Raw genomic sequence first — 26,869 nt, 5'->3', positions numbered from 1 at the left:
CCCCACAAATGCATGTTTAGCGTTGAGATGGTATTTAAGGCTTGAACAGGTTCGGTGAAACTGAAACTCTCTGTTGCAGTGCGTACAAATGACTGTCTGTTTATTTATTGTTCCATCTTTGTTCTTCTTAAACTTAAATCCCTCCAGAGGGCCAACCTGTTCGTCTTGCTCCATGTTGCTGCTCCGTTCAGTGTCGGGAGGAATTATGGGAAGTATGGGTGGAGGGATTCTGCGCATGCGTTAATTACGTTAAAAAATTTAACGTAATTAATTCCAAAAATTAATTAACGCCGTTAACGCGATAATTTTGACAGCCCTACAAATAACATCACAACCGTGGCCATCCTGACACTACAACTCCATCCAGCCATTCCACTCACTGCCACGCCTACCTGAGGGTCTCCGTCTCCTTCCCCAACAGAGATAGAACCCACCCCACATCCCCCGGATGTGATCTCAACCAGGCGCAAGACTACACCCACAGATAGAGCACGCCTCACCCTCACACCCTCGGCAAGGTCCCTGCATGAGATTGGCAGGCCACCAGACTGTGCGCAGTCCCTGGAACCTGTACCGGTCGAGGAGGCAACGACCCTTTCCCACCCCAACCCACCCGTGCATGTGATGTGGGAGTGTATAAAGCCCCCAGAGTGTCTACTGCAGGGGTCACCAACGCGGTGCCCGCGGGCGCCAGGTCGCCCGTAAGGACCAGATGAGTCGCCCGCGGGCCTGTTCTAAAAAAAAAAAAAAAAAAAAAAAAATTTTTTTTTTTTTTTTTTTAAATTAAATCTACATACAAAAACCCAAGATACACTTTCAATCAGTGCATCAACCCAAACAACCTCCCCCATGCACACTCATCCACACAAAAAGGGTTATTTCTTTCTGCTACCAATATTCTGGTTCCCACAACATAGACAACACATCTGCAAGGGACACAGTCCCTGAAGCACACATGATTGTATAGGCTGCTGGTCCACTAACATTTTCATTAATTACTATTTTTTATGTAATTATTTTTATATTGTTTTACTTTTTTTTATCCAAGAAAATGTTTTTTATTTATTTATCTTATTTTATTTTATTTTTTTAAAAAAGGGCCTTATCTTCAACAGACCAGGTTGTCAATGAAATTAGATTTTTTTAAAGGGATTTTTAAACCAGGCCCAGTCCAGATAATGTCCAAGTCGGACTCAGCAACACACACCTTCATTCATGTACACAGAAAAAAATTAGGGAACACAACAGATTGCATATAATTTATAAACAAAACACTTTGCATTCCATTCGAAAGGACGTTCCCTTTAGATTTCCGATCCTTAACATTTTACATTTATCATAATTAAGCTTAAGGCCAGATTGCTGTGAAAATATGTCCAAAAGATTAAGAAGGTTCCGCAAACAATGAGGAAAAATGTTATCTTTGTGAATCAGCCTTTTCTGACATGAACTTCATCAAGAACAAACACAGAACACGCCTCACTGATGCACATCTGCAAGACTCACTCAGAGTTGCAGTGTCAAGTTACACACCAGAGTACAACACACTAGTTAACAGCATGCAATGCCAGGCTTCCCACTAACTGACAAAGAAACAGATAACAGATTTGGTGTCCAGTTCAAAGTGTGACATGATTTAAAAATTTGAGAGTTTACTTTTGTATTTTACATGAGTTATTATTTGTACAAACATGGTGCAATGTAATTCATGATTTGTTAAACAATGTTAGTGGCTAGGTAGTTAAAATGGGATATTGTGATTTCACAAGACTGTCTTAGAAGTGATCATTTGAAAATGTTCAATTTGAAAAATGTGCACTTAGAGAAAATATAAAAATAAAGTGTTGCATATTGATATTTATCTGTTTCTATATATATTTATTGTGAGAAATCATTAAGATGATCAGTGTTTCCACAAAGATAAATATCATTAATTATTAATAATAACAGAGTTAAAGGTAAGTTGAGCAAATTGGCTATTTCTGGCAATTTATTTAAGTGTGTATCAAACTGGTAGCCCTTCGCATTAATCAGTACCCAAGAAGTAGCCCTTGGTTTCAAAAAGGTTGGTGACCCCTGGTCTACTGTGTAGTTAAAATTAGGAGGTCAGCCATCACAGCTGACCTCCAGTCCCTATTGATGTGTGTACTGTAGCGTGAGGGAGATGTGTAGGCGGGTGGGGACTAATGATGCGACTACTGGAGATGTCCGATAATATCGGCCTGCCGATAAATGCTTTAAAATGTAATATCGGAAAATATCGGTATCGGTTTTAACCTCATGATTTTCCCGGGAGACTCACAAATTTCAGTTCCCCTCCCAAAAACCCCCGGGGAAACCATTCTCCCGATTTCCACCCAGACAACATTATTGGGGGCGTGCCTTAAAAACACTGCCTTTAGCGTCCACTACAACCTGTCGTCACGTCCCCTTTTCCTCCATACAAACAGCGTGCCGGCCCAGTCACATGATATATGCGGCTTCAACACACACATAAGAGAATGCAAGGCATACTTGATCAACAGACATACAGGTCACACTGAGGGTGGCCGTATGAACAACTTTAACACTGTTACAAATATGCACCACACTGTGAACCCACACCAAACAAGAATGACAAACACATTTCGGGAGAACATCCGCACCGTAACACAACACAAACACAACACAACAGAACAAATACCCAGAACCCCTTGCAGCACTAACTCTTCCGGGACGCTACAATACAACCCCCCCTCCCCCCACCTCAACCTCCTCATGCTCTCTCAGGGGGAGTATGTCCCAAATTCCAAGCTGCTGATTTGAGGCATGTTAAAAAAAATAAAGCACTTTGTAACTTCAATAATAAATATGGCAGTGCCATGTTGGCATTTTTTTCCATAACTTGAGTTGATTTATTTTAGAAAACCTTGTTACATTGTTTAATGCATCCAGCGGGGCATCACAACAAAATTAGGCATAATAATGTGTTAATTCCACGACTGTATATATCGGTATCGGTTGATATCGGAATCGGTAATTAAGAGTTGGACAATATCGGAATATCGGATATCGGCAAAAAAAGCCATTATCGGACATCTCTAGTCCCTACCATGCCGAGCCCTCCAATCCCTAAGTGTCTAACATGCAGTTAAAATTGAGGGATGGGCGAGCAGGGGACAAGTCAGGAGGACCGGAGCCCTCTAGAGCAGTGGTCCCCAACCACCGGGCCGCGGCCGCACAAGAAATAAAAAATAATTAAAAAATGTTTTATTTTTTAATTTTTTAAAATTAAATCAACATAAAAAACCCAATATATACATTATATATCAATACAGTCTGCAGGGATACAGTCCGTAAGCACACATGATTGTATTTCTTTATGACAAAGAAGAAAAAAACATAACCCCCCGCTCAGTTCCGTGGGACAAATTTTCAAGCAAGTACAAAAAGGTTGGGGACCACTGTTCTAGAGGCATCCTCATTCCTCCGCCACGTCTCCCCGCAGGCCATTAACTCAAAGTCCTATAGGTGTGTGTGCGCTGAAAGTAGGAGGAGCAGAGGGCCCGGACACAGCACCCAAAGCCCCCCCCAGTCCGTGCAGGAGGCAACCGAGATACACGGCCAGGAGGCCGACCCCACAACCCAGGACCCTGCAGGCGCCTCGGGACAAGCAGAATCTTTTATCCAAACAAACATCAGTTTGTTTGGATAAAGTCCCCTGGCGCAGGGGCCCCCAAATACACACGACTAAAACAACAAGCAAACAGTCAAACAAAGTCATCGCGACCGAACAGCCACTGAGCTTCGTTCATAAAAAAAATAAGTTATGAGGAGACAACAGCTATGAAAATTATTATAAACACAAATTTTCGCACTACTTTGTCTGAATGACTAGTGAGTGTTAGCGGGAGAAGAATCATACGTGTACACAGATGTGGAGAGGGCGCTAACTTTCCAATGTATGTCACACCGTATATCTCGCCCTTATCCGGCTTCTAGGACGTAATGACGTATATAACATGCATTAGCTTTGGGTGTTGTTAGCTAATAATAACCATTTGGATTGTCAGTGTTGGCTGTCATTGAATGTTTATTTTTAATCATAACAACAAAATGACTGCAATTTGTTCGTTGCTTTTGTGTGCGCGTACATGCGGACGAGACCGTGTGAGTGACCGCCGTAAACAACTAAACACTTTGAGTATCTAATAATAGAAAAGCGCGATATAAAATCTGATCCATTATTATTATTATTATGTCCAATAATGGCTTTTTTGCCGATATTCCGATATTGTCAAACTCTTAATTACCGATACCGATATCAACCGATACCGATATATACAGTCGTGGAATTAACACATTATTATGCCTAATTTGGACAACCAGGTATGGTGAAGATAAGGTCCTTTTTAAAAAAATTAATTAAAATGAGATAAATAAATTAAAAATATTTTCTTGAATAAAAAAAGTAAAACAATATAAAAACAGTTACATAGAAACTAGTAATTAATGAAAATGAGTAAAATTCACTGTTAAGGGTTAATACTATTAGTGGACGAGCAGCACGCACAATCATGTGTGCTTACGGACTGTATCCCTCGCAGACTGTATTGATATACGGTATATTGATATATAATGTAGGAACCAGAAAATTAATAACAGAAAGAAACAACCCTTTTGTGTGAATGAGTGTGAATGGGGGAGGGAGTTTTTTTGGGTTGGTGCACTAATTGTAAGTGTATCTTGTTTTTTATGTTGATTTAATAAAAAATAAACAAAAAATAAAAACCCGATACCGATAATAAAAAAAACCGATGCCGATAATTTCCGATATTACATTTTAAAGCATTTATCGTCCGATAATATCGGACATCTCTACTAAACACCAATCGTTTTATTCGGGCTGGTAACAAAAATGTACAGCACCCACTTAGTCATTGTGAAAAGTGTAGCATACTTGCCAACCCTCCCGTTTTTAGCGAGAGACTCCCGGTACTCAGCGCCTCTCCCGATAACCTCCCGGCAGAAATTTTCTCCCGACAAACTCCCGGTATTCAGCCGGAACTGGAGGCCACGCCCCCTCCAGCTCAATGCGGACCTGAGTGGGGACAGCCTGTTCTCACGTCCGCTTTCCCACAATATAAACAGCTTGCCTGCCCAATGACTTCATAACTGTAGAATGATCGAGGGCGAGTTCTTTGTTTCTTATGTGGGTTTATTGTTAGGCAGTTTCATTAACGTCCTCCCAGCGCGGTGACAACACACAACAACAGCAGTCACGTTTAGTCTACCGTAAAGCAGTTCTTATGCCGTAAGCAGCAATGTTGTGACACTCTTAAACAGGACAATACTGCCATCTACTGGATAGCCTACAGAACACTGAAATTCAAGTATCGGAGGTCTCAAGGTTGGCAAGTATGGTGTAGACCCTTTTAACACAAATGTGTTTTGTTCAATCATCAGGTAACACCAGCTGGCTGTGAAAGTAACTGGACTCATGTTGCGTTCCAACTGTCATGAATTTTCAGTATTTGGTAACACTTTAGTATGGGGAAAATATTCAACATTAATTAGTTGCTTATTAAAAGTAACAAAGACTTAATTTAGAGTTATTTGGACACTAGGGGAACATAAAAGGGTTAGGGTTACTAATAAGCAATAATTCTGAGGTTATTGAGGCAAGAGTCTTAGTTAATGGCTTACTGGTTGTATAATAAGGCTAAGTACTTAATAATGACTAATTAATTGCAGTGAGTTCTCCAGATTCTCTTAACCTTTTGATGATATTATGGACTGTAGATAGTGAAATCCCTAAATTCCTTGCAATAGCTCGTTGAGAAATGTTGTTCTTAAACCGTTGGATAATTTGCTCAGGCATTTGTTCACAAAGACCCTCGCCCCATCCTTGTTTGTGAATGACTGAGCATTTCATGGAAGCTGCTTTTAAACCCAATCATGGCACCCACCTGTTCCCAATTAGCCTGTTCACCTGTGGGATGTTCCAAATAAGTGTTTGATGAGCATTCCTCAACTTTCTCAGTCTTTTTTGCCACTTGTGCCAGCTTTTTTGAAACATGTTGCAGGCATCAAATTCCAAATGAGCTAATATTTGCGAAAAAATAATACATTTTACCAGTTCAAACGTTAAGTATCTTGTCTTTGCAGTCTATTCAATTGAATATAAGTTGAAAAGGATTTGCAAATCATTGTATTTTGTTTTTATTTACGATTTACACAACGTGCCAACTTCACTGGTTTTGGGTTTGTATTTAACAAGGTTTAATATTTTTTGGCCACCGTAACATCACATACAGTTTGAACAGTAACACTGCGTTTGAATAGGAAAATAAAACACTCTACTTTAATCAAGTGATTTTTTGATGGAGCCAAGGTACCACCAGTGATACACGTACCACAGTTCGAGAATCATTGCTGTAAAAAGGCCATCTTGTTTCTTGATTAGTATATTTTGGTTTGCTAGTTTTCTGTTTATACTTGTTTCCATTTCAACCCAAAAGAAAACCGTCAAAGAGCAGACAGCAATTGATGCCGGTTGTTGACAAAAAGTGTAATTAACATCAATGTCATTATTAAACCTCTGTAAATTTTGATTGGTTGATAAGGAAGGGATTCCTGGGTGGATCTCACATGAGAGGAAAATGGGGGGGTTAATAATTTTGCAATGCATTTAGCTGAAATAATGGAAAGCGTCATTCTAAATTAGCAACTGACACTGTGGTCAAAGTTGGAATTGCCACAAAACACATTTGAAGATATTCAACACACTACTGTTGGTGGCTAAAGTGGATCGTGCACCGACCCAATTCATCACGTTTCACATGTCAGGTAAACCACGACGAATGGGGCCATATGAATCCCCTTCTTACTGTGTGTTGTGCAATATTTTAAATGGTACCTATATTGAGGACACTGTTTATTTTGATTTGTTACTTTTTCCAGTCTATGCCTTTAAAATTTTATTCCTTCTGTACTGACCAACACTGACTCGATCTTTTAGTCTGACAGTCTCCGATAGTAATTATAGTTATTATTGCAGTTATTGTCTTATAAATGTATAACGTTGATCAGTGGGTAAAGGTCTATATTTTGGTTGAAATTGAGTTTTTAATAATAATTTCAGAATAATTGTAATTACAAGCGTTTGAGGTAATGAGTTGTAAAATGTGCAAAATGTATTTTTAAACAACATTTTGTGTTGGTGTTTGTTTGGGGGCGTGGCCTGCGTACCTGCAGCGAAGCGGGGTGTGCCAGGACCGGCTTCGAGATCAGCGAAAGGTGCGTAGATGACACAGCTGAGAGTGTTTGTCTGATCACCTGTCGCTCTGTTAAAGGCAGCAGTCGGGAAGGAGAGGGAGAGTTGTCGATGGTGAAAGGCGAAAACGAGCACGAAGGAGAGTGAGAGCGAGAGGACAGAAAGGACTGAAAAAGAACATTTATTGCAAAATAAATCATTGTTCGCAAGATGAACGAGGCTGTCATGTCCGTCATTGGTGGTCCAAGGAACCCGGAGGAGCAAGACCTCCACAGTGTTTTATGAAATGTTTTGTTCCAGAGGAGAGCACTTCCAGGTCAAGGTTCGTTTGTGAAATTGAGATAATTTAATTGGAAGTGTAGACCGAACTTTTATTGCATTTGAATAAAAACTCAATGCCACCAAATTTTTCAAATATAATATTTGTAATCTAGTAATGATAAATGGGTTGTACTTGTATAGCGCTTTTCTACCTTCAAGGTACTCAAAGTGCTTTGAAACTATTTCCACATTCACCCATTCACACACACATTCACACACTGAGGGCGGGAGCTGCCATGCAAGTACCAAAGTTTGTTTTGGTTTTGTACCAATCTTTTGAGAAACTTAACCACAGGTGTCAAACTCAAGACCAAAGAGCCAGATCTGGCCCGCGAACATCTGGAAATGAGGTGCGTTAATAAATTACCTTAAATGTATTCGTTGTTTTTGTTTTGACAGAAAAAATTATTTGTATTGCATACAACTTTACATTATCCAATATTGCAACAAATATTATATTATCGTACTTTCCAAACATTTCTTTGTTAAAATAAAAATAAATACTGAAATATGTGCGTGACTGATGATTTCAAACCTAGCAGGCACAAGACATTAAAACATTGACAACGTGTTGAATTGGGTCGTGACGTCGAGCAACTTAAACATAACGTTGGAACAACATGCTTTTTGACGACGTTTTAATCAAGCTTGGGTTTTTGTCTCAATTTACAAATACATTTATTTTGCAACATTGTTTCAAAGTCAGTTTTAAAGGACATGTATGTGTAATCAACATTGTATCAATGTCTTGTGTCTTCTGGGAAGCAGGTTATCAATGGAATTGTACACTGTAAAAATTCCAATCAATTTTACGGTAAAATGTAAGGTGTTTTTTAAAGCATATTAACGTAAATTGAAATTACTCTACCACTGTTTTTTTACGGTAAAATTCTGTCAACTGAGCTGTTTTTTACCGTAAAATCTACAGTTGTTGTTACTGTAATTACTGTAAATGGAAAAACGGTACAGCATTTTTTATGGCAAAAAACTGGCAGCTTTGTTGCCGGAATAAAAAATAAAAAAACAGAGGTAGTGTTTTTCCATTTCCAGTAATATGTTGTAAACACCACCGTAGATTTTACACAAAAATTCTGGCGACCAAGCTGCCATTTTTGTCTTGTAAAAAGCAATGGTACTGTTGTGTCCCCTAGAGCAGTGGTCCCCAACCACCGGGCCGCGGCCCGGTACCGCGGACCTATTGGTACCGGGCCGCACAAGAAATTAAAAAAAAATGTTTTAAATTTTTTTATTAAATCAACAGAAAAAACACAATATATACATTATAAATCAATATAGATCAATACAGTCTGCAGGGATACAGTCCGTAAGCACACATGATTGTATTTCTTTATGGAAAAAAAAAACAAAAACCCCCCCCCACCCAAGCGTTGACCGGTCCGCAGCTACAAAAAGGTTGGGGACCACTGCCCTAGGGGGGGGGATTACCCACATATGCGGTCCTCTCCAAGGTTTCTCATAGTCATTCACATTGACGTCCCACTGGGGTGAGTTTTCCTTGCCCGTATGTGGGCTCTGTACCGAGGATGTCGTTGTGGCTTGTACAGCCCTTTGAGACACTTGTGATTTAGGGCTATATAAATAAACATTGATTGATTGATTGATTGATTATGTTGTCAAAAAATACTTTTCACCACAGTCAAATTCCGGTGTCTGAGTTGCCAGTTTTTGACTGTATAATCTACAAATCTTTTTTTTACAGTGTAAGTAAAAAGTATATAAAATAAGCAAATGCATAGGCAAATTCATCCATGTGCTCCTCAATGAAAACAAGTTTGACAGCACGGCCTTTAACCTTTAGGATGATGCTGGCTATGCTGAAATGTACCGCATCATTAATTGAATTGCAAGACATCTTTTTTCTCATGATATTTTTTCCTCTGAAGTGAATTAATTAACTCATTATGTTTTGCGTATGGTGAATGTTCATAGTCATCTTGAAGAAAGCAAACCACCAAGTTTAAGTAAACAGTGGAATTTCAGTTTGAGCACACAATAAGATAAGGCCCCTTAGTTTGATATTCGCAGGTGGGTTGGATTACTTCTCGTAGGAAAGACGCCCTAATTGGGACTCCGGAATGTAAAAGGGATAGACCTATCCTTGAGAAGAGACTACATGTCTAGCTCAATGCCAACATTTAAGTTATGACTAAAAGCAGTTGTTTTCCAGACACTTACACACAAACATCTCCTTTTATGGTCAGATGTGCTCTCCTGACTTAGCACACACACCCAGAGACAGGAAGGAGGAATATAAAACTGATGGTTTAGCTTCTCCAAGTTAGGAGTGCCTAATTATTATTTTTTTGACCTCCTCCAGGTACTGCAGTCCTGTGTAATGACGCTCGCTTGTAATAAAGCAACTTTTTGTTCAGCAAAGCGTCTCCGACGTCTCTTTTGATCCAGCCGCTCTGCTGAGGATGACAAGACCAGAAATACACTTCACCTCCATGCAAAATTAAACATTTCCTTGTTTATTAACCATATAGTGTTTTGGCTCGACCAAACCCGTTTCTGGACATACCAGTCTTGATAGACTCTCGTTAGTACCATTTTATGGACTTACACATCCATAAAATGATAGATCCCTTAATAGCCAAAAATTGAAACCTTTTTTCCCCCGCCTCAGCTACTTGGTCCGTCGGCAAATCTTAGTCCGCTGTCACTTCCGTTGTGGCTCAATGTCTTTGTGTTGTTTGCATTTGTTGTGTAATTTCTGGGCCACCGTAGTACAGTATAGTGATGGTGAATACCGGTTACTATTGATCGCAATATCCAGGGGTGAGATTTGCTATGTGAAATGTAGGCGCCCTCCAAAAAATAAAAAATAATATCTACATTCCCTTGTAGTGTGCCGCTAATTCACTAACAAGCCACGTCGAGTTAGTGAAGTGGGCGCTGACGCAGCCATACTATCACGTCAACTTGGTGCTGAGAGGTTGATGTACCATATTTCCCGGAGTATAAGCCACTACCTTTTCCCCACGCTTTGAACCCTGCGCCTATTAAAACGGTGTGGCTAATTTATAGATTTTGTTTCGCTCACGGCCGTAATGTTTTGTATTTAACAGTTTTCATAGAACACTGACACAGACACTGAAAACGTGTGTTATTGTTTGTGCTATGGCGGCGTCTTTTGGACGGGTTCACTCAATGCAGGTGCTGTGGGTTGAAAATGTACTGGCTGTTTCGTTCCTTGAACCGGAAATATAACAGTCTAAAGCAGGGGTGGGCAATTAATTTTCACCGGGGGCCGCATAAGCAACCCGAGCACTGCTGGAGGGCCACACGACAATATTTCAATTAAATTTTGCTCAATATTATTTTTGATATACCGTAAGATAAATAATAATGATGATAATAATAATAATAATTAATAATAATTTAATTTAACCTAACTTAACTTTATACAAAAGCAGATTGCTTTTGATGGTCACTTTATCCTGCATTATCCAACATTTTTCCCCATCAGATTTGGACAACCATCTGTTGTTAAAAATAGTTTTTAATCATATTTATTTTATATTGTTTTTTATATTGGTTTTATATGTAATTGTTTTTTCTTTTTATTCAGTCATTGGTGGAGCTAAGGATAATATTTGAATATTGTTTGTAATATTGTTGTGCAGCACTTTAGAAACATTTTGTTGTTTAAATGTGCTATATAAATAAAGTGGATTGGATTGTCACACCTGCCAGCTTGTCCCAACACGCATTTACCTCTGTGAACAAGTCATTACCTGTGGTTGTCTCTTTAATTGACTGCATCAGAGCTCTCATCCAAAGTTAGCGAAAAACAGTCCAAGTCTCCGGGCATTATCAGCGCAACAAAGTCCAATAAGCACTCCTTAATAAACTCTCCGTCAGAAAACGCCTTACTTTTTCTGGCGCTTTTGTGAGAAATGACGAAACTTGTCCTGACGGCTGCATCTCTGGGGGTGTGAAATATGGCACAAAGTCCTTGTTGGGTTTGCAGTTTTACCATCAACGCATCAGCCTCCCTTGCGCGCGCTTCATCAGACACATTCCGGTATTTTCCCTCGTGTTTCTTCGTGTAGTGGCGATTAAAATGATATTTAAACACAGCAAGCTGTGTACCACACATTAAGCACACGGCTTTACCATTAATTTATGTAAAGAAATACTTGGCAGTCCATGTCTTGTTGGAAACACGCCAATCCTCATCAACTTTTCTTTTTTTAGCGTCTCATCACTTGTCTCTATGCACCTTCACTCACAGGTTCCCCCCGGACATACGGCATAAATAACACATTTCAAAATAAAAGCAGCACAGTTGTATTGCGCGCACGACATAGATGTTTTTTAAACTTTATTTTGTAATTTGTAATTGCGCCGTTCAATTCACTCACGATCGCACACGCGCATACGTCCACACGGAAGTAATACAAATAACGCTTTTCAAAACAAAAGCAGCACCGTTGTATTGCACACTCGACATAGATACTTTTTAAAATTTATTTTGTAATTTATGATTGGCCTCACGCGGGCCGGACAGGGATGCGCAAAGGGCCGGATGCGGCCCGCGGGCCGTACAATGCCCAGGTCTGGTCTAAAGTGTTCTGCTCGAAAGGATTCTTCATTTGTCATTCCAAACACGGTTTGTAAGTCCATCCATCCATTTTCTACTGCTTGTCCCTCTCGGGGCCGTGTGGGGGTGGAGTCTCTCCCAGTTGCATTCGGGCGGAAGGTGGGGTACACCCTGGACAAGTCGCCACCTCATCACAGGGCCAACACAGATAGACAGACAACATTCACAGACTAGGGACCATTTAGTGTTGCCAATCAACCTGTGGAGAAAAAGTGTTTCTCGCAGTCTTTACTGTCCTGTTGGATATTTTTTTCTATTCACGTAATATTTGATTATTAATCATTACTTTATTCTTCCTCCATTTCCTCTCTGCTATCCTGCAATTTATTTATTTATTTTGGTTTTAAAATGACCTTTTTGATTTTAGAGGAGCAACAGCGTCAAGGTTGGATGTGATGTTTTGATCAAAATTGTCAACAATAAAATCACAGAGTGCAGGTAAATCTATTGCAGGACAGTTATTAAAAACTCTAATAAAATTTGCAGCCACTTCCGAATTTAGCTAGTGCGTCATCACAGTTCGCACTGTAATATTAAAAAACACACTGTAGTGGTCAGACACAACCAAGTTGACAACAGAGGACACACTAATAAGTAATGACCAAATCCAGTGTGTGTCCTACGTGAAATGTTGGGTCATACCTCAGTCATACCTCAGTTAAAGGCCTACTGAAATCCACTACTACCGACCACGCAGTCTGATAGTTTGTATATCAATGATGAAATCTTAACATTGAAACACATGCCAATACGGCCGGGTTAACTTATAAAGTGCAATTTTAAAATTTCCGCCACACTTCCGGTTGAAAAACTCCTATGGAATATGATTTATGCGCGTGACGTCACAAAATCCACGGAAGTGGTTGTACCCCATCGACCCGATACAAAAACCTCTTGTTTTCTTCGACAAAATTCCACAGTATTCTGGACATCTGTGTTGGTGAATCTTTTGCAATTTGTTTAATGAACAATGGAGGCTGCAAAGAAGAACCTTGTAGGTGGGATCGATCGGTGTACTTACAGCAACACAAGGACTACTTACTACGCCTAGCCGATGCTTGCCGCCAAACCCACGGATGAAGTCCTTCGTCGCGCCGTCGATCGCTGGAACGCAGGTGAGCACGGCTGTTGATGGGAAGATGAGGGCTGGCTGGCGTAGGTAGAGCGCTAATGTTTTTATCATAGTTCTGTGAGGTCCGGTTGCTAAGTTGCTAAATTACTCTTAGCGTCGTTAGCAACAGCATTGTTAAGCCTTACCAGGCTGAGAATTTTTAACCGTGTAGTTACATGTACATGGTTTAATAGTATTGTTGATCTTCTGTCTATCCTTCCAGTCAGGGGTTTATTTATTTTGTTTCTATCTTCATTTGAGAACGATGCTATCACGTTAGCTCAGTAGCTAAGTGTGTCACCGATGTATTGTCGTGGAGATAAAAGTCACTTTAAATGTCCATTTCGCGTGCTCGACTCTCATTTTCAAGAGGATATAGTATCCGAGGTGGTTTAAAATACAAATCCGTGATCCACAATAGAAAAAGGAGAGTGTGGAATCCAATGAGCCAGCTTGTACCTAAGTTACGGTCAGAGCGAAAAAAGATACGTCCATCACTGCCTCTCTAGTCCTTCACTATAACGTTCCTCATCTACGAATCTTTCATCCTCGCTCAAATTAATGGGGTAATCGTCGCTTTGTCGCTCCGAATCTTTCGCTCCATTGTAAACAACGGGGAATTGTGAGGAATACTAACTCCTGTGACGTCACGCTACTTCCGGTACAGGCAAGGCTTTTTTTATCAGCGAGCAAAAGTTGCGAACTTTATTGTCGATTTTCTCTACTAAATCCTTTCAGCAAAAATATGGCAATATCGCGAAATGATCAAGTATGACACATAGAATGGATCTGCTATTCCCGTTTAAATTTTAAAAATTCATTTCAGTAGGCCTTTAAAGGCAAGGAGTCTAGTTTGTGGTCTAAAATCAAATCATTAGTAATAAAAGACTTACTGACCAGAGAAGAAATATTTAAAAGTGCCATGTTAATAGTGATAGGTGTATTTGTGACTGTAACTAATGGGGAATGATGTTTCGGTAGTTGTTTAAGGTTATTGATATTTACAGTGTTGTGTGAATGCGAGCTGTATCGTTAATAGTGATGATTGTGGGAATTATTGAATTGTTTGTCAAAAAAAATTAGGTTCAAGTCCAGTCCTGTGTATATTGCTGTTGAAAATAAAGCAAAACAATAAACCCATAGGGGCTAAGACCAGGGGGACATCAGGATATGATGTCATCTCTCACATCTGATGCACCTGGCCATCAAACTGGCAGGAGAAGAACGTGACTAGTTGTGTTTGGTGGCCATCTTGGCAGGAGTCAGGTGACTAATTGTGTATGGCGGCCATCTTGGCAGGAGACGAACGTGACTCGTTGTGTTTGGTGGCCATCCTGGCAGGAGAGTCAGGTGATTAGTTGTGTTTGCTACACGTTTGACTCACACAAATATTGAAAGATACAACACAAAACTTAGGAGTTATGTATAATGCACCTGCCATGGTTTTTACACTTATAGAGTGAGCCATAACAATGTAAAACGTTCCTACAGTCTTTAGTAGATCAGATATTTCCCCTTCCTAGGTGGTGAGACTGCTGACATCAGATGTGTAAGTGGGACAGAATTGATAGTCAAAGTTTCATCAGACGAAAGAGAGTACATCAGATGTGTAAGTGGGACAGTATTGACAGTCAAAGTTGCATCAGATGAAAGAGTACATCAGATTGGTAAGTGGGACAGTATTGACAGTCAAAGTTGCATCAGATGAAAGAGTACATCAGATTGGTAAGTGGGACAGTATTGACAGTCAAAGTTGCATCAGATGAAAGAGTACATCAGATTTGTAAGTGGGACAGTATTGACAGTCAAAGTTGCATCAGATGAAAGAGTACATCAGATGTGTAAGTGGGACAGTATTGACAGTCAAAGTTGCATCAGATGAGAGAGTACATCAGATGTGTAAGTGGGACAGAATTGATAGTCAAAGTTTCATCAGACGAAAGAGAGTTCAGCAGATGTGTAAGTGGGACAGTATTGACAGTCAAAGTTGCATCATCAAACGAAAGAGAGTTCATCAGATGTGTAAGTGGGACCGTATTGACAGTCAAAGTTGCATCATCAGATGAAAAAGAGTACATCAGATGTGTAAGTGGGACAGTATTGACAGTCAAAGTTGCATCATCAGACGAAAGAGAGTTCATCAGATGTGTAAGTGGGACAGTATTGACAGTCAAAGTTGCATCAGATGAAAGAGAGTACATCAGATGTGTAAGTGGGACAGTATTGACAGTCAAAGTTGCATCAGATGAGAGAGTACATCAGATGTGTAAGTGGGACAGTATTGACAGTCAAAGTTGCATCAGATGAGAGAGTACATCAGATGTGTAAGTGGGACAGTATTGACAGTCAAAGTTGCATCAGATGAGAGAGTACATCAGATGTGTAAGTGGGACAGTATTGACAGTCAAAGTTGCATCAGATGAGAGAGTACATCAGATGTGTAAGTGGGACAGTATTGACAGTCAAAGTTGCATCAGATGAGAGAGTACATCAGATGTGTAAGTGGGACAGTATTGACCATCAAAGTTTCAACGGATGAAAGAGTACATCAGATGTGTAAGTGGGACAGTATTGACAGTCAAAGTTGCATCATCAGATGAAAGAGAGTACATCCGATGTGTAAGTGGGACAGTATTAACAGTCAAAGTTGCAACGGATGAAAGAGTACATCAGATGTGTAAGTGGGACAGTATTGACAGTCAAAGTTGCATCAGATGAGAGAGTACATCAGATGTGTAAGTGGGACAGTATTGACAGTCAACGTTGCATCAGATGAGAGAGTACATCAGATGTGTAAGTGGGACAGTATTGACAGTCAAAGTTGCATCAGATGAGAGAGTACATCAGATGTGTAAGTGGGACAGTCCAAATTGCTAAGAATTAAATATTCTTAGAAAATTCTATAGGAACTGCTTGGGGTCATTTCTGACCCCATTTGTGAAAGTGTGGGTAGATACAAAAACTGAAATTCCTTAAAATTAATGAAAAACTAAATAAAAATGCAAATGGCCTCATGTCACAAACATGTTTTATGAGGAATACCTGGCATATGAAAATATTACAAGTCTTCGTTATAAAGATTTTGAAGAATAACATGCCAGTTATTGCAGAAATGCAATGATTTTAGTTGGTGTAATTTTTGACCCCACTGGTGGAAGAGTGTAGGTATTGGTAGGTTGTGCATCCGAGGGTAAATGGGGTATGTCGAGCACACCAGGAAAGAAGAAGAACAAGAGCATTGGTCTGTTTCCCTTTAATTATGGAGCGAACATATAAAAATCCTTGCCAACAATTTTACAGCATTAGTTACACAATGATGTCAAAGCTTGCTCTCAGTTGTTGCAAACTGCAAGGTCACATCCACAGTGTTCCACAAATACACGGTGAAAATATACAGAATTCCTGGAAACAACAAAACGACGCGGTCGTGACCCAGAAATGATGAGTTTGCGTCACAGAGTCACAAAAGGCAATAAATTATACTACTGGAATACAAATAGATCTATGTCCATGAAGCAGTTGGTGAGTTCTTACACAGATACCTGAGGGAACCACAAGATGGCGCCTGAAGTGGGTGAAGACCAAACCACTGTGCAACAGGACTCTCGACAATAAGACGACAAACCAAAAACTCTTTTTACAAACTAGTGTTGCTGCGTCTACGCTCCACAAGAAAAAGGCACATATCACAAATATGCATATGTGTTAGTGGGCTGATCTTTGAAAAGGAGCTGAATTCTCCACTCGGCATTAGGCCCGAGCAACAATGTAGCCCGTGTGGCACGTTAAGATCTGTGGCCTTCATATTCAAACGTCAACGTGTGACTTTTAGGCTTTGCAGACTTCAAACTGCAGAATGGGGATAATCGGTCCATAAAACTAGACATGATTGCCATGATTTTGCTTTGTGTCGTCACATTTACTAATAGAACACTGCCTGCACTTTAACCAATCACAGCATTACAGGCCATTTGGTTGCTGAAGAAGTGCGAAAAGACATATGAGACACATTATTTGTTGTGTACATAATAAGTTGTCATGTGACGGTGAACTACAATTTTTATTTTAACATGTTAGCGACGTTCACAATAACAAACCAAATTTTTCCTCCTCTGATTTGAGTTTTTCGGGTGCTCTTAAGCTCAGTTATGGCAAAATGCGCAGTAGGGAAGGGATTCTTATGGCCCCATTCCTGGGTGGATGTCGCGTGTTTGTCATTTTGCGAGGCAGTCTGCTGAAAATGATTGAAAGCCCCACTCTACGTTGCATCTGTTGCTGGGGTCAAAGTCTGAAATGCCACCAAACACATTTTAAGATAGTCAACACTCTACTGCCGTCTGGCGGCTAACGTGGATAGTGCACCCCCCCCCCAATTTGTCACGTTTCATGTGTCCAGTAAACCGCGACGAATGGGGCCATATGAGTCCCCTTCTTACAGTAGAGTCTCACATTTGTGGGGTTATACTTGTGGAGAACAGTTTTTAAGGTGAAAATAAAGGGAAGTCAAAAGTGTGCCCCAGCCCGAACCTCCAAGATGTTAGCTTTAGTTCACAACTCTGGTGAGTTTCCTCCGTCCGAGTGGAAATGTGCAGTAAGAGAAAATATGTTTATTATTACAATTATTTGACCTGTTCATATTATTTTCGTGATTAATCAAGCAGCCTTGAAAATATGTGGATGTTATACGGTGATAAATATGTCAAGTTGTTTATTCCAAATGGTTTTGTTCTGCTCGTGTTGAAGGAGGGCGTAACTTTGCTTCTGAACGTGTTGGCTCTGCTTGTCAAATATTTTGTTTTCCGTAGCAGACGTCTGCTGTGGTCACGAAAAAACGTATTTCATCACTTTCTCTTGCAGGCTGCGCCACCTTTTAACTAAATACGCCACATCAGCGCTGTCCAAAGTGCAACCCGGGCAAAACAGCTCATTTTTCATTGAGACTCTGCCTTTTGTAAAAATAACTTCATGAAAATGTTATTAAGTACAGTGCTACCTCAGTTTTCATTAGTAATACATTCCAAAACTGAATCTTATTAACACTGAAGGGATTTTTCCCATAATAAATAGTGTCAATCTAATTAATACCTGCCAGACCCCCAATAATATGAACACAAAACATATCTTATGAAGAATAATTATAGTTGTGCATGGAGAAAATAATGTAAAATACATATGACAATAAATGAACATTTAACATTACTTTTACCTGTATTGAAGGTACTTTGCCTAAATAGTGTGTCTCACCTTCTTTACCAAAGTGCTGACACTCGCAACTTTTTTGGGCCCGATGGTGGATTATTTTGCAGTCGTACTCAATAAAAAAGTACAGAGCTTGAGTCACCAACACGTGGGATATTTTTTTTGAACACTAAATTCCACAAAGTGTTACGGCGTTAACGGACTAGTTTGTTACGTGCAATGTTTGGCCGTACAATAACGAAGACGGTATTTGAAAACCAGAGCAAAATGTTATTTTAAAACCAATTCAGAAGAAAAATGGGGCTTGTAAATTTCCTGCTTTGTAAGCTATATATATATATACGACGTGTGTTGGTGGTGTAGTTGGACGGGCTTACGCTCCTTCACAGTAACATTTCATACACTTTCATAGTAGAAAGTAGGAGTGTCCCGACACAACTTTTTCCACTTGCGATACAATACCGATATATGTATTGGCAGATGTCGATCCGATACAATATTAGCATTACTTGCGTTCTACTTATTTTGTTGTGTAGATTGTTAGGAATGGCTTGATTAAGTGATATGTAGAATTGCTTAAGGGAAATCTTGAATGGATTGGACACTATTTAATTGTTATATCTCGTTTTCTTACACTTCTGAGTCTCATTTGCAAGTATGATTTAATTTCAATTTGTCCTAGGTGTGTTGCTGTAGTCAGGAAGTAGTCTTTGCCATTGGCATAGTCTTATATTTTGTTGAGTAGTACAAAGTGTTTATATTGTAAGTATTGTACTTAATACACACCAGCTGTTTGATTGTAACATGCATCTTAGTTGTAGTTCTGATTGCCAAATGCCAAACTGCCAATGCTAATTAGTAGCATGTATATGGCATTGAGCTAGCGCATTTGTTTTAAATCATTTATTTTCTTTTGGAATGTCACAGAGAAGTTATTTTGTATGGCATGTAAGTTACCGTATTTCTTCGGACTATGATCCGCTACTTTTCTCCAACCCTTTGAGCCCTGTGGCTTATAAAACAGTGTGGCTAATTTATGGATTTTTCTTTGCTAACAGTCATAATGTTTTGTATTCTACAAATAGTTTTCAACATTGACAGAGACATTAAAAATGTAGGGATTTTTTGTGCTATGACGCCATCTTTTCGATATGTTTTCTCATTGCGGGTGCTGCGGTTTGAATATGTACTTCCTGTCTTGTGCCTTAAACTGGAAGTATATCTTGTTTGGTCTATTTGTCTAAAGTGTTTCCGCTGGAAATAATTATTTACTCATCACTCTAAGCAACGTTTGCAAGTTTTACGATACAGCTAAACAATTCATACTTACTAAACTTGTGTGTGATGTATGATGTCAATTTGTACGTGCTATCGAAATATAATCAATCGTGCATGTTTACAAATGTCTGTGTTAGCTTTATTAACTTACAATGGCATTATTTTTGTATTGTTTCAGTTTTGTAAATCCACCAACATGTCACCATGGAGTTGTGGAAGTATGTAAATAAACATTTACAAAATATTTCGTACCGGTATATATTTGTGGCCTTTGGTCTGGTGCGGCTAATATATAAAAAATATTTTTTCTTCTTAAATTTGGTAGGTGCGGCTTAAATACTGTTGCACTCCATAGCCTGGAAACTACAATATATTGATGTACTTAATTTCTGTATGTTTAGTTTCACAGTGTCTTAAAGTAAAAACTCTTAAAGGGAGACAACCTGTTATCGCTCTGCTAAGCTAGCAAAAAGATTTGTTCGCCGGAGCAGAACAGACTGCTTGAATCGGTGTTCTAATACCGGAGGTTTGAAATTCAGGCCGATGATGCTGGTATCGGACCGATACTAATATCGGATTAGGACACCCATTAGTAGAAAACACTATAAGACACGGTAGGAAGTCCAAACAATGATGTCAAACACTTCTATTGTTCTCTATGGAGGAAACATACCAGAGTCGTATCGAGCTCGAAAGAAGTGTTGAGATGAGAAAGGCACTCAGTTGGTGGTTGCTAAACATCGCCAGAAGTCTGTGATAGACCTACACTGCCAAAAAACCTCCGGTATTGTCAAATACAACAACCATACAAACTGTGTTGGACTTTTTTGGTGAAACTTTCTCTTTGCTTTCTTGAGCCATGCTGAATTTTGCCTCCTGATGAAAAGTGTATGTTGTGTAGTTATGAGGTATTCTAGCTTTTGGTGATAGACACCAAACATTTGGTTACAGGGTAGCACTGTTCATAACAAAGGCCCACAACATTTTAAAGCTACATGTTTTTGGCTTTTCATTTTTTTGTTATCAAAAAAATAGATATACCGTATATATATTTATATATGTACTTCAGCTGAGAGTACTACGAAAGCTAACAGGATAAAGTTTGAGTCGACAGACAAGCACGGTACGAGCACAGAAGTGATCCACATTTACACACCACTTGTGTCCACACTACACTTACAGAAAAATAACACACTGCCTTGTGTCGATGTACACAGTTGTGATTTGTACTCCTTAGAACCGAACGTATTTCCTTTTCTTATCACCCAATTACAGTAAAAATGCAACAGGGAAACACGTATTTCTATCTGTCACAATAGCGCAGATGTATGGGAGAAAAGTCTTCTCGAAAATACATAAATATCTGTTATTTCATGTTGGATGTTATAGTAAATATGATTGTGTTGGTTGTGTGTAGCACATTTAATCCATAAGAACCCACAGTCATTTTAACAATAACAATTATTTAATAAGGTGTTCTAATTAAAATATTACAATTCAACTATTTTTACTGTAATTCTTCAATGAATTAATAGAAAACAAGATATATACACTGTCAGTCTTTTAGCCTTAAAACTGCTAGGTGATGTATTTGCAACAATAGCAAAATACCAATTAGACGCTTAATACATGTCACACATTTTTAATGAACATATGTTCAAAAGTATTTTTGTACTACTAATCAGGCGTGTCCCGATACAACTTTTCCACTTCCGATACGACACCCAATATTGGAGCCTTGAGTATTGGCCGATACTGATGCTGATTGGCATTGGAGAGCTGCCGCCACTTCAAAACCTAATTCGTTCCCTTTGGGATTCTGTCCTGCTGGTTATTTTTCCTCATAGTTATTCCTTCACTGTGATAAGATCAACTGTAGAGTCTTGTTGGTGGCAAAGGTCAACACTTTTTGGATCTTGGCACCAAGTTGATGAACTGGTAAAGCCTGCTCGATAAAGAGGCGAAACGTCTTGTAAGACAAACTGGACTGTTCAGCTGCGATCGATTGAATGCCCTGAGAATTTAACTGGTAATTGTTTTTGAGCGAACACCTAGTGGCCACAATCATTTATTAAGTAAAGCTAATGACACAGTAAGTTGAATGATGCAGACACGTTTGTTACTGGATACTTTCTAATACACTTCAGCCTAGGAGACTTTTTATCTGTAAGTAATATGCAACTATTGTTATTTGACACTTGCATGTAATGAAAAATTTTGTTTTACACTGCAGTATTGTTCGACACTTATTCCTTATGTGTAGGTTGTGTGCTTAGCTGTTGTGTAGCCGCTACCTCTTAGTACCCTACAGCCTATCATGTTTACCCTTTGCTAATGACTTGACTAAAGTGCTTATTGGAGGACATTTATATGTTAACTGGTTCTAAGTAGACGTGCTGCACGACTGCACGTATTGGAGATTATATTGGACAGTCTAGATATGACCCCAAACTTATTTTTCGCCATATTGATATCGGCTTGGAACACCTCTACTAGCACATATTTAGTTAGTTTGAATTCAGGAGGGCGTGTCCAAAAAACTTCCACCGAGTGTCGCTTCATGAAAAATGGAAGGATTTGAGGCTATTGTGATGTTTTTCATGTTTATTTGATATGCTCCTACTTGTCCAGGGTGTACCCTGCATTCCGAGTGCAGCTGGGATAGACTCCAGCCCCCCCACCGCCCTGAGAGGGACAAGCGGTAGAAAATGGATGGTTGGATAGGTTGTCAACGTTGTGTCACCAAAGCGTCACAATTGTTCATGTAATTAGTGTTAGCTTTTTAAATTTGTTTGTTGCGTTACATTACCTTTAAAAAAAAAAAGTTTTTTCTTTTCTTGTTGAATTAAATTTTATAAATATCTCTTGAATAACATTTGTATTGATCATTTTAATAATACTATTAACAAAAATATAAGAAATTATATTTTCAGAATGTTGTTAGCCAATAAAAAATATGTACAATTTGTGATATGAATTATCAATAAGTATTTAAATCCACTTGGCTTTGTGTCATTTTTTAGCACAAATGACTGTGGGTTCTTATGGGTTAAATACAGTAACCTTCTAAAAAAATTGTATTTATGAAATTATTCAAACAATATGTCTAGTAAAAAAAGAAATGGTAGAATATAACTTTTGTACAGATGAAACTTTTTGGTTTGTTGGGACATGACTCAACGTAATGCTAACGTTGATAGACAATCGTGAATATATCTTTGAGACATATAGCCCTTTGAGACACTTGTGATTTAGGGCTATATAAATAAACATTGATTGATTGATTGATCTTTTGACTACTTACTTATTGCTCATAAGAATGTGTGTGTGAGATAGCGCAGGCTAAATTGATTGTTACAAGCATCGCGTGTTGGTCATTTTACTTTGTCTTGGGTCTTTTCACTGGATATTCAATTAGGGAGGATATTTAATAGAGAGCAAAACTATCAAAAGTGTGTGTGTGTGTGTGTGTGTGTGTGTGTGTGTGTGTGTGTGTGTGTGTGCGCGCACATTCAAAGAATCCAGATCCGAATTTCAGCATTCAGCAGTCAGTTAGCAGGCCCTGGATCTGCTAATGGCATAGTATGCAACACCTCATCAAGAAGCTGCAAAGCACGGTGCAGGTGGACCTCCACCCAGCAGGGGGTGTGTTTGATGCTCTGCCTCGGGTAATCAGGACCCCAACCCTTGACGAAGCTCAAGCGCAAGATACATAGTCGCCGGAGGTCATCCACGCCGATCCCCGCCGCTGCAGACAGACCTGTCAGAGAGGGAATTTACAGGCGTGACTGAAGACGCGCGAACACGAGCATGTGGAAATGTAAAATTGATTAAGTTGCAGTACGTTGCTATCAACAAAAAACATTGCAATAGCTCAAAACATCTAATATTATAAACGCTTATTATATTTCTTAGCGTGGTCACGTATCCCTGAATTGTGGTGCGATGAAGGCCTGTGGTTCACTTCCTATACCCAAGTCCCACGCAAGGGAGAAATATACATAAACATCACTTCAGGAGGCCGACTACTGCTACATCTGCCAGTAGGGCTGTGAATCTTTGGGCACCGCACGACTCGATTTAATTCTTAGGGTTAACGATTTGATTCAGAATCGATTCTCGATTCAAAATCCATACTTTTTAATAACATTGGGTGTCAGTTTCTATGATTAACTACATTCCTCCATAAAATAGATAAATAGCTTTGATAGATTTCTATATTACTTAAAAGAAAACTACTTTTGTTTATTAAAATTCTACCCAAACATTTCCATCCATCCATCCATTTTCTACCGCTTGTCCCTTTTTTAATAATGTCAAATACAAATAAGGTAACAAGAGAAGTATCCAACACTTCTCTTTTCTATAGTAAATCTGAACAGCATATATAGGCATCTACATCAACAATATGATTTCCCTGAGTAACTGGACAGGACAAATAAAAAAAAAAAACATATATATACATATACATACAATATATATTCCCCCCCTAATATTTTTATTATTTTGAATCAATTAAGAATCGTTACAAAGAAGAATCACGATTTATTTGAAAATCTTCTTCTTTTTTTTTGACACCCCTATCTTCCAGGGCCCCTTGCTTGAGCCTGTTTTGAAAGTCAGAACCAGGGTAGGTGTGGTGGACGCTGCCCCTCTATTTATTATTGAGCTTATGCAGTTCCGTGTCAAAGGCAGATGGTTTTGCAGTGGATCGTGAACATTGCACCCTCTTAAACAAGCAGCTGAAGATGTTTAGAGTCAACAGCCATCAACCTCCACAGCTGATATAAGAGGCCCTATTAAATCTATTGTCCTATGGGTCGCAGCGATCAACCTACAGAGCTGTGGAGGTCTATGGTTCCCGCCAATCTGCATTGAAATGCCAAAGAGACGAGACATAGATGGGGGTGGTCCGACTTTGAACTCAGCCACTGCAGGAAGTCTTCACTCATGGGTCGGGTCAGACCCCACAGACGGGCAGTGAACAACAACAGGAGCCATGCGAGTGCTCTCGCCTTGGCAAGACTGCTAAAGGCCGCTGCAATCCTGTGCCTTGTGGGGAGTCAGCCATGGACCCTAACCCACTAAGGCAACACTAGGCGGCTCAACCAGAGATGCTGGACGGTCAAACCAGCATTGGTAGCATTGGTCCAACATGAAAAGCAAGTCAAAGTATCTGAGAGGATCATAGACCTGACGACAGCGTTTGATTCTGGGGGCACACAGCGTTTTACCCTGCTCAGAAATCACACCCAGCTTGACGACCACGTCCGTGATGAGAACCTCACCAACGGCAGAGGGACAGGACCTGGAACCAGCTTCAGCTGTCCAGTGCCCAAATCCTAACAACATCAAGGTGCCACTCCCGTGCGCTGAACTCCCTGCATCATTAACAACCAACGAGAATGGGACGATCCATCGAGCTGGTCCTTCCTGCCGGGTCGTCGCACTTGGTGACAAAGGCACCAAACAACATGACCTTGCAGCTTATCGATGAGCAGCTCTTGGCAGTGAAGCAGTGAAAATGTTGTGAGCTGACCCGCCAATGTGTCCAAGAAAATAATGTGGTGTTAAGAAAACAGTACTCTGGTCAGAACTACAACGTCATCTCGCTATCCATCAAGTATTGGGGTTTCCTCCTCGGGGCCACCTCCAGCTATGAGCCCATCATAAAAGCATTGGCAGAATGACACCTTGGTTGTAGGTGTGCTATGCTCGCAACAAAGACAGCCTTGATGGATCACATCACACACCAATTTTCGCCTATGTTGATGAGGTGGCTGCAGTGGCTCAAGCGACTTCAAGGACGAGTGCGTGATGCAGCGTGTCTTTGACAATCTGAAGGACACTGATTACAGTACCCCTACAACGGTTACTCACCACAATGTTCCTCGTGGCAAGTCAGAGATGTCACCTGGAGCTAGTGTGGATATGACTGCAGGGGGCTGCTTGACAACCAGACAGTGAACGGTATCCTGTTGGCATGGAGATAGTACAACTACTGTGATGAGAGCAGGACATGGTGTGGTCTAAAAGATGATTAGGTGCAGAGATCATCCCTTTTTTATGCCAAACTGCAGATCTACGGGGCAGAGGACCACACATTTTGGCAATGTCCGCACAAACACAGATACTTTAAAAAACGCATGTCCCAGGTTAAAACTATCTCCATCCACACGAGTGAAGTTTCAAAACAGTCTCTGTCGACACGCAGTCGCATACACCCGCTGTCATGCACATTTTGTCCCATCAGAAAGCCCGGAAAAGCCGCTACAGCTGACTTGGTGGCGTCACGCCTTTGTTAATATGATCATGTCAATTGTGATATACTAAACGAACAACATGTACATTATCTTTAAAATCAGCCCACATTTATACATATTGTGAATGTTTTAAGTGCCTAAAGCAGAGGTGGGCAATTAATTTTTACCGGGGGACGCATGAGCATCCTGAGCACTGCTGGAGGGCCACACCGACAATATTTCAAGTAAATTTTGCTCAAATTATTTTTGATATACCGTAAGATAAATAATAATAATAATAATAATAATAATAATAATTTAATTTAACCTAACTTAACTTTATACAAAAGCAGATTGCTTTTTATGGTTTTATTTTTAACACTGTCTTACACAACACTTCCTGATGTATAATACAATGCAAAAATGTCAATTTCTGTCACTTTATCCTGCATCCTCTTTAAAAGTCCAACATTTTTCCCCGTCAGATTTGGACAACCATCTGTTGTCACACCTGCCAGCTTGTCCCATTTCAGTCCTAACATGTCCAAACACGCATTTACCTATGTGAACAAGTCATTACCTGTGGTTGTCTCTTTAATTGACTGCATGGCTGCCAGCTACTCCGTGATTTGAAAGTCTGCAGTTATCCCACGTAAGAAGATGAGCAGCTGGGCGGTGTCACATACATCGCAGCTCTCATCCAAAGCCAGCAAAAAACAGTCAAAGTCGGCCGTTCTGTTCTTCAGCTGAAGCTCCAAGTTTCCAGCGATGGTCTCAACCCGCCTCGTTACAGTGCGTCGGGAGAGTGACACATTCTCAAATGCGCCCCTCTTCTC

The 26,869-nt window shown here is 39.8% G+C and overlaps 1 protein-coding gene across 5 annotated transcripts in view; it reads right to left on the bottom strand.

Annotated features, from left to right (window-relative positions):
- Positions 1-16,555: 16,555 nt before the first annotated feature.
- The window catches only part of smad10a (SMAD family member 10a), an 84,369-nt gene continuing 74,055 nt past the window's right edge, over positions 16,556-26,869 (bottom strand). For all 5 annotated transcript variants that reach the window (XM_062056700.1, XM_062056697.1, XM_062056699.1 and 2 more), the window contains one exon: positions 16,556-23,551. In XM_062056700.1, coding sequence (XP_061912684.1) covers positions 23,340-23,551 — 212 coding nt within the window. In that variant the 3' untranslated portion in view covers positions 16,556-23,339. The remainder of the gene's footprint in view (positions 23,552-26,869) is intronic.

The sequence above is a fragment of the Entelurus aequoreus genome, linkage group LG08 (genome assembly GCF_033978785.1).
Source record: "Entelurus aequoreus isolate RoL-2023_Sb linkage group LG08, RoL_Eaeq_v1.1, whole genome shotgun sequence".
Taxonomy (NCBI): Eukaryota; Metazoa; Chordata; class Actinopteri; order Syngnathiformes; family Syngnathidae; genus Entelurus; species Entelurus aequoreus.
Note: the sequence above shows the minus strand (reverse complement) of the source record. Positions and strands in the feature narration are given on the sequence as shown.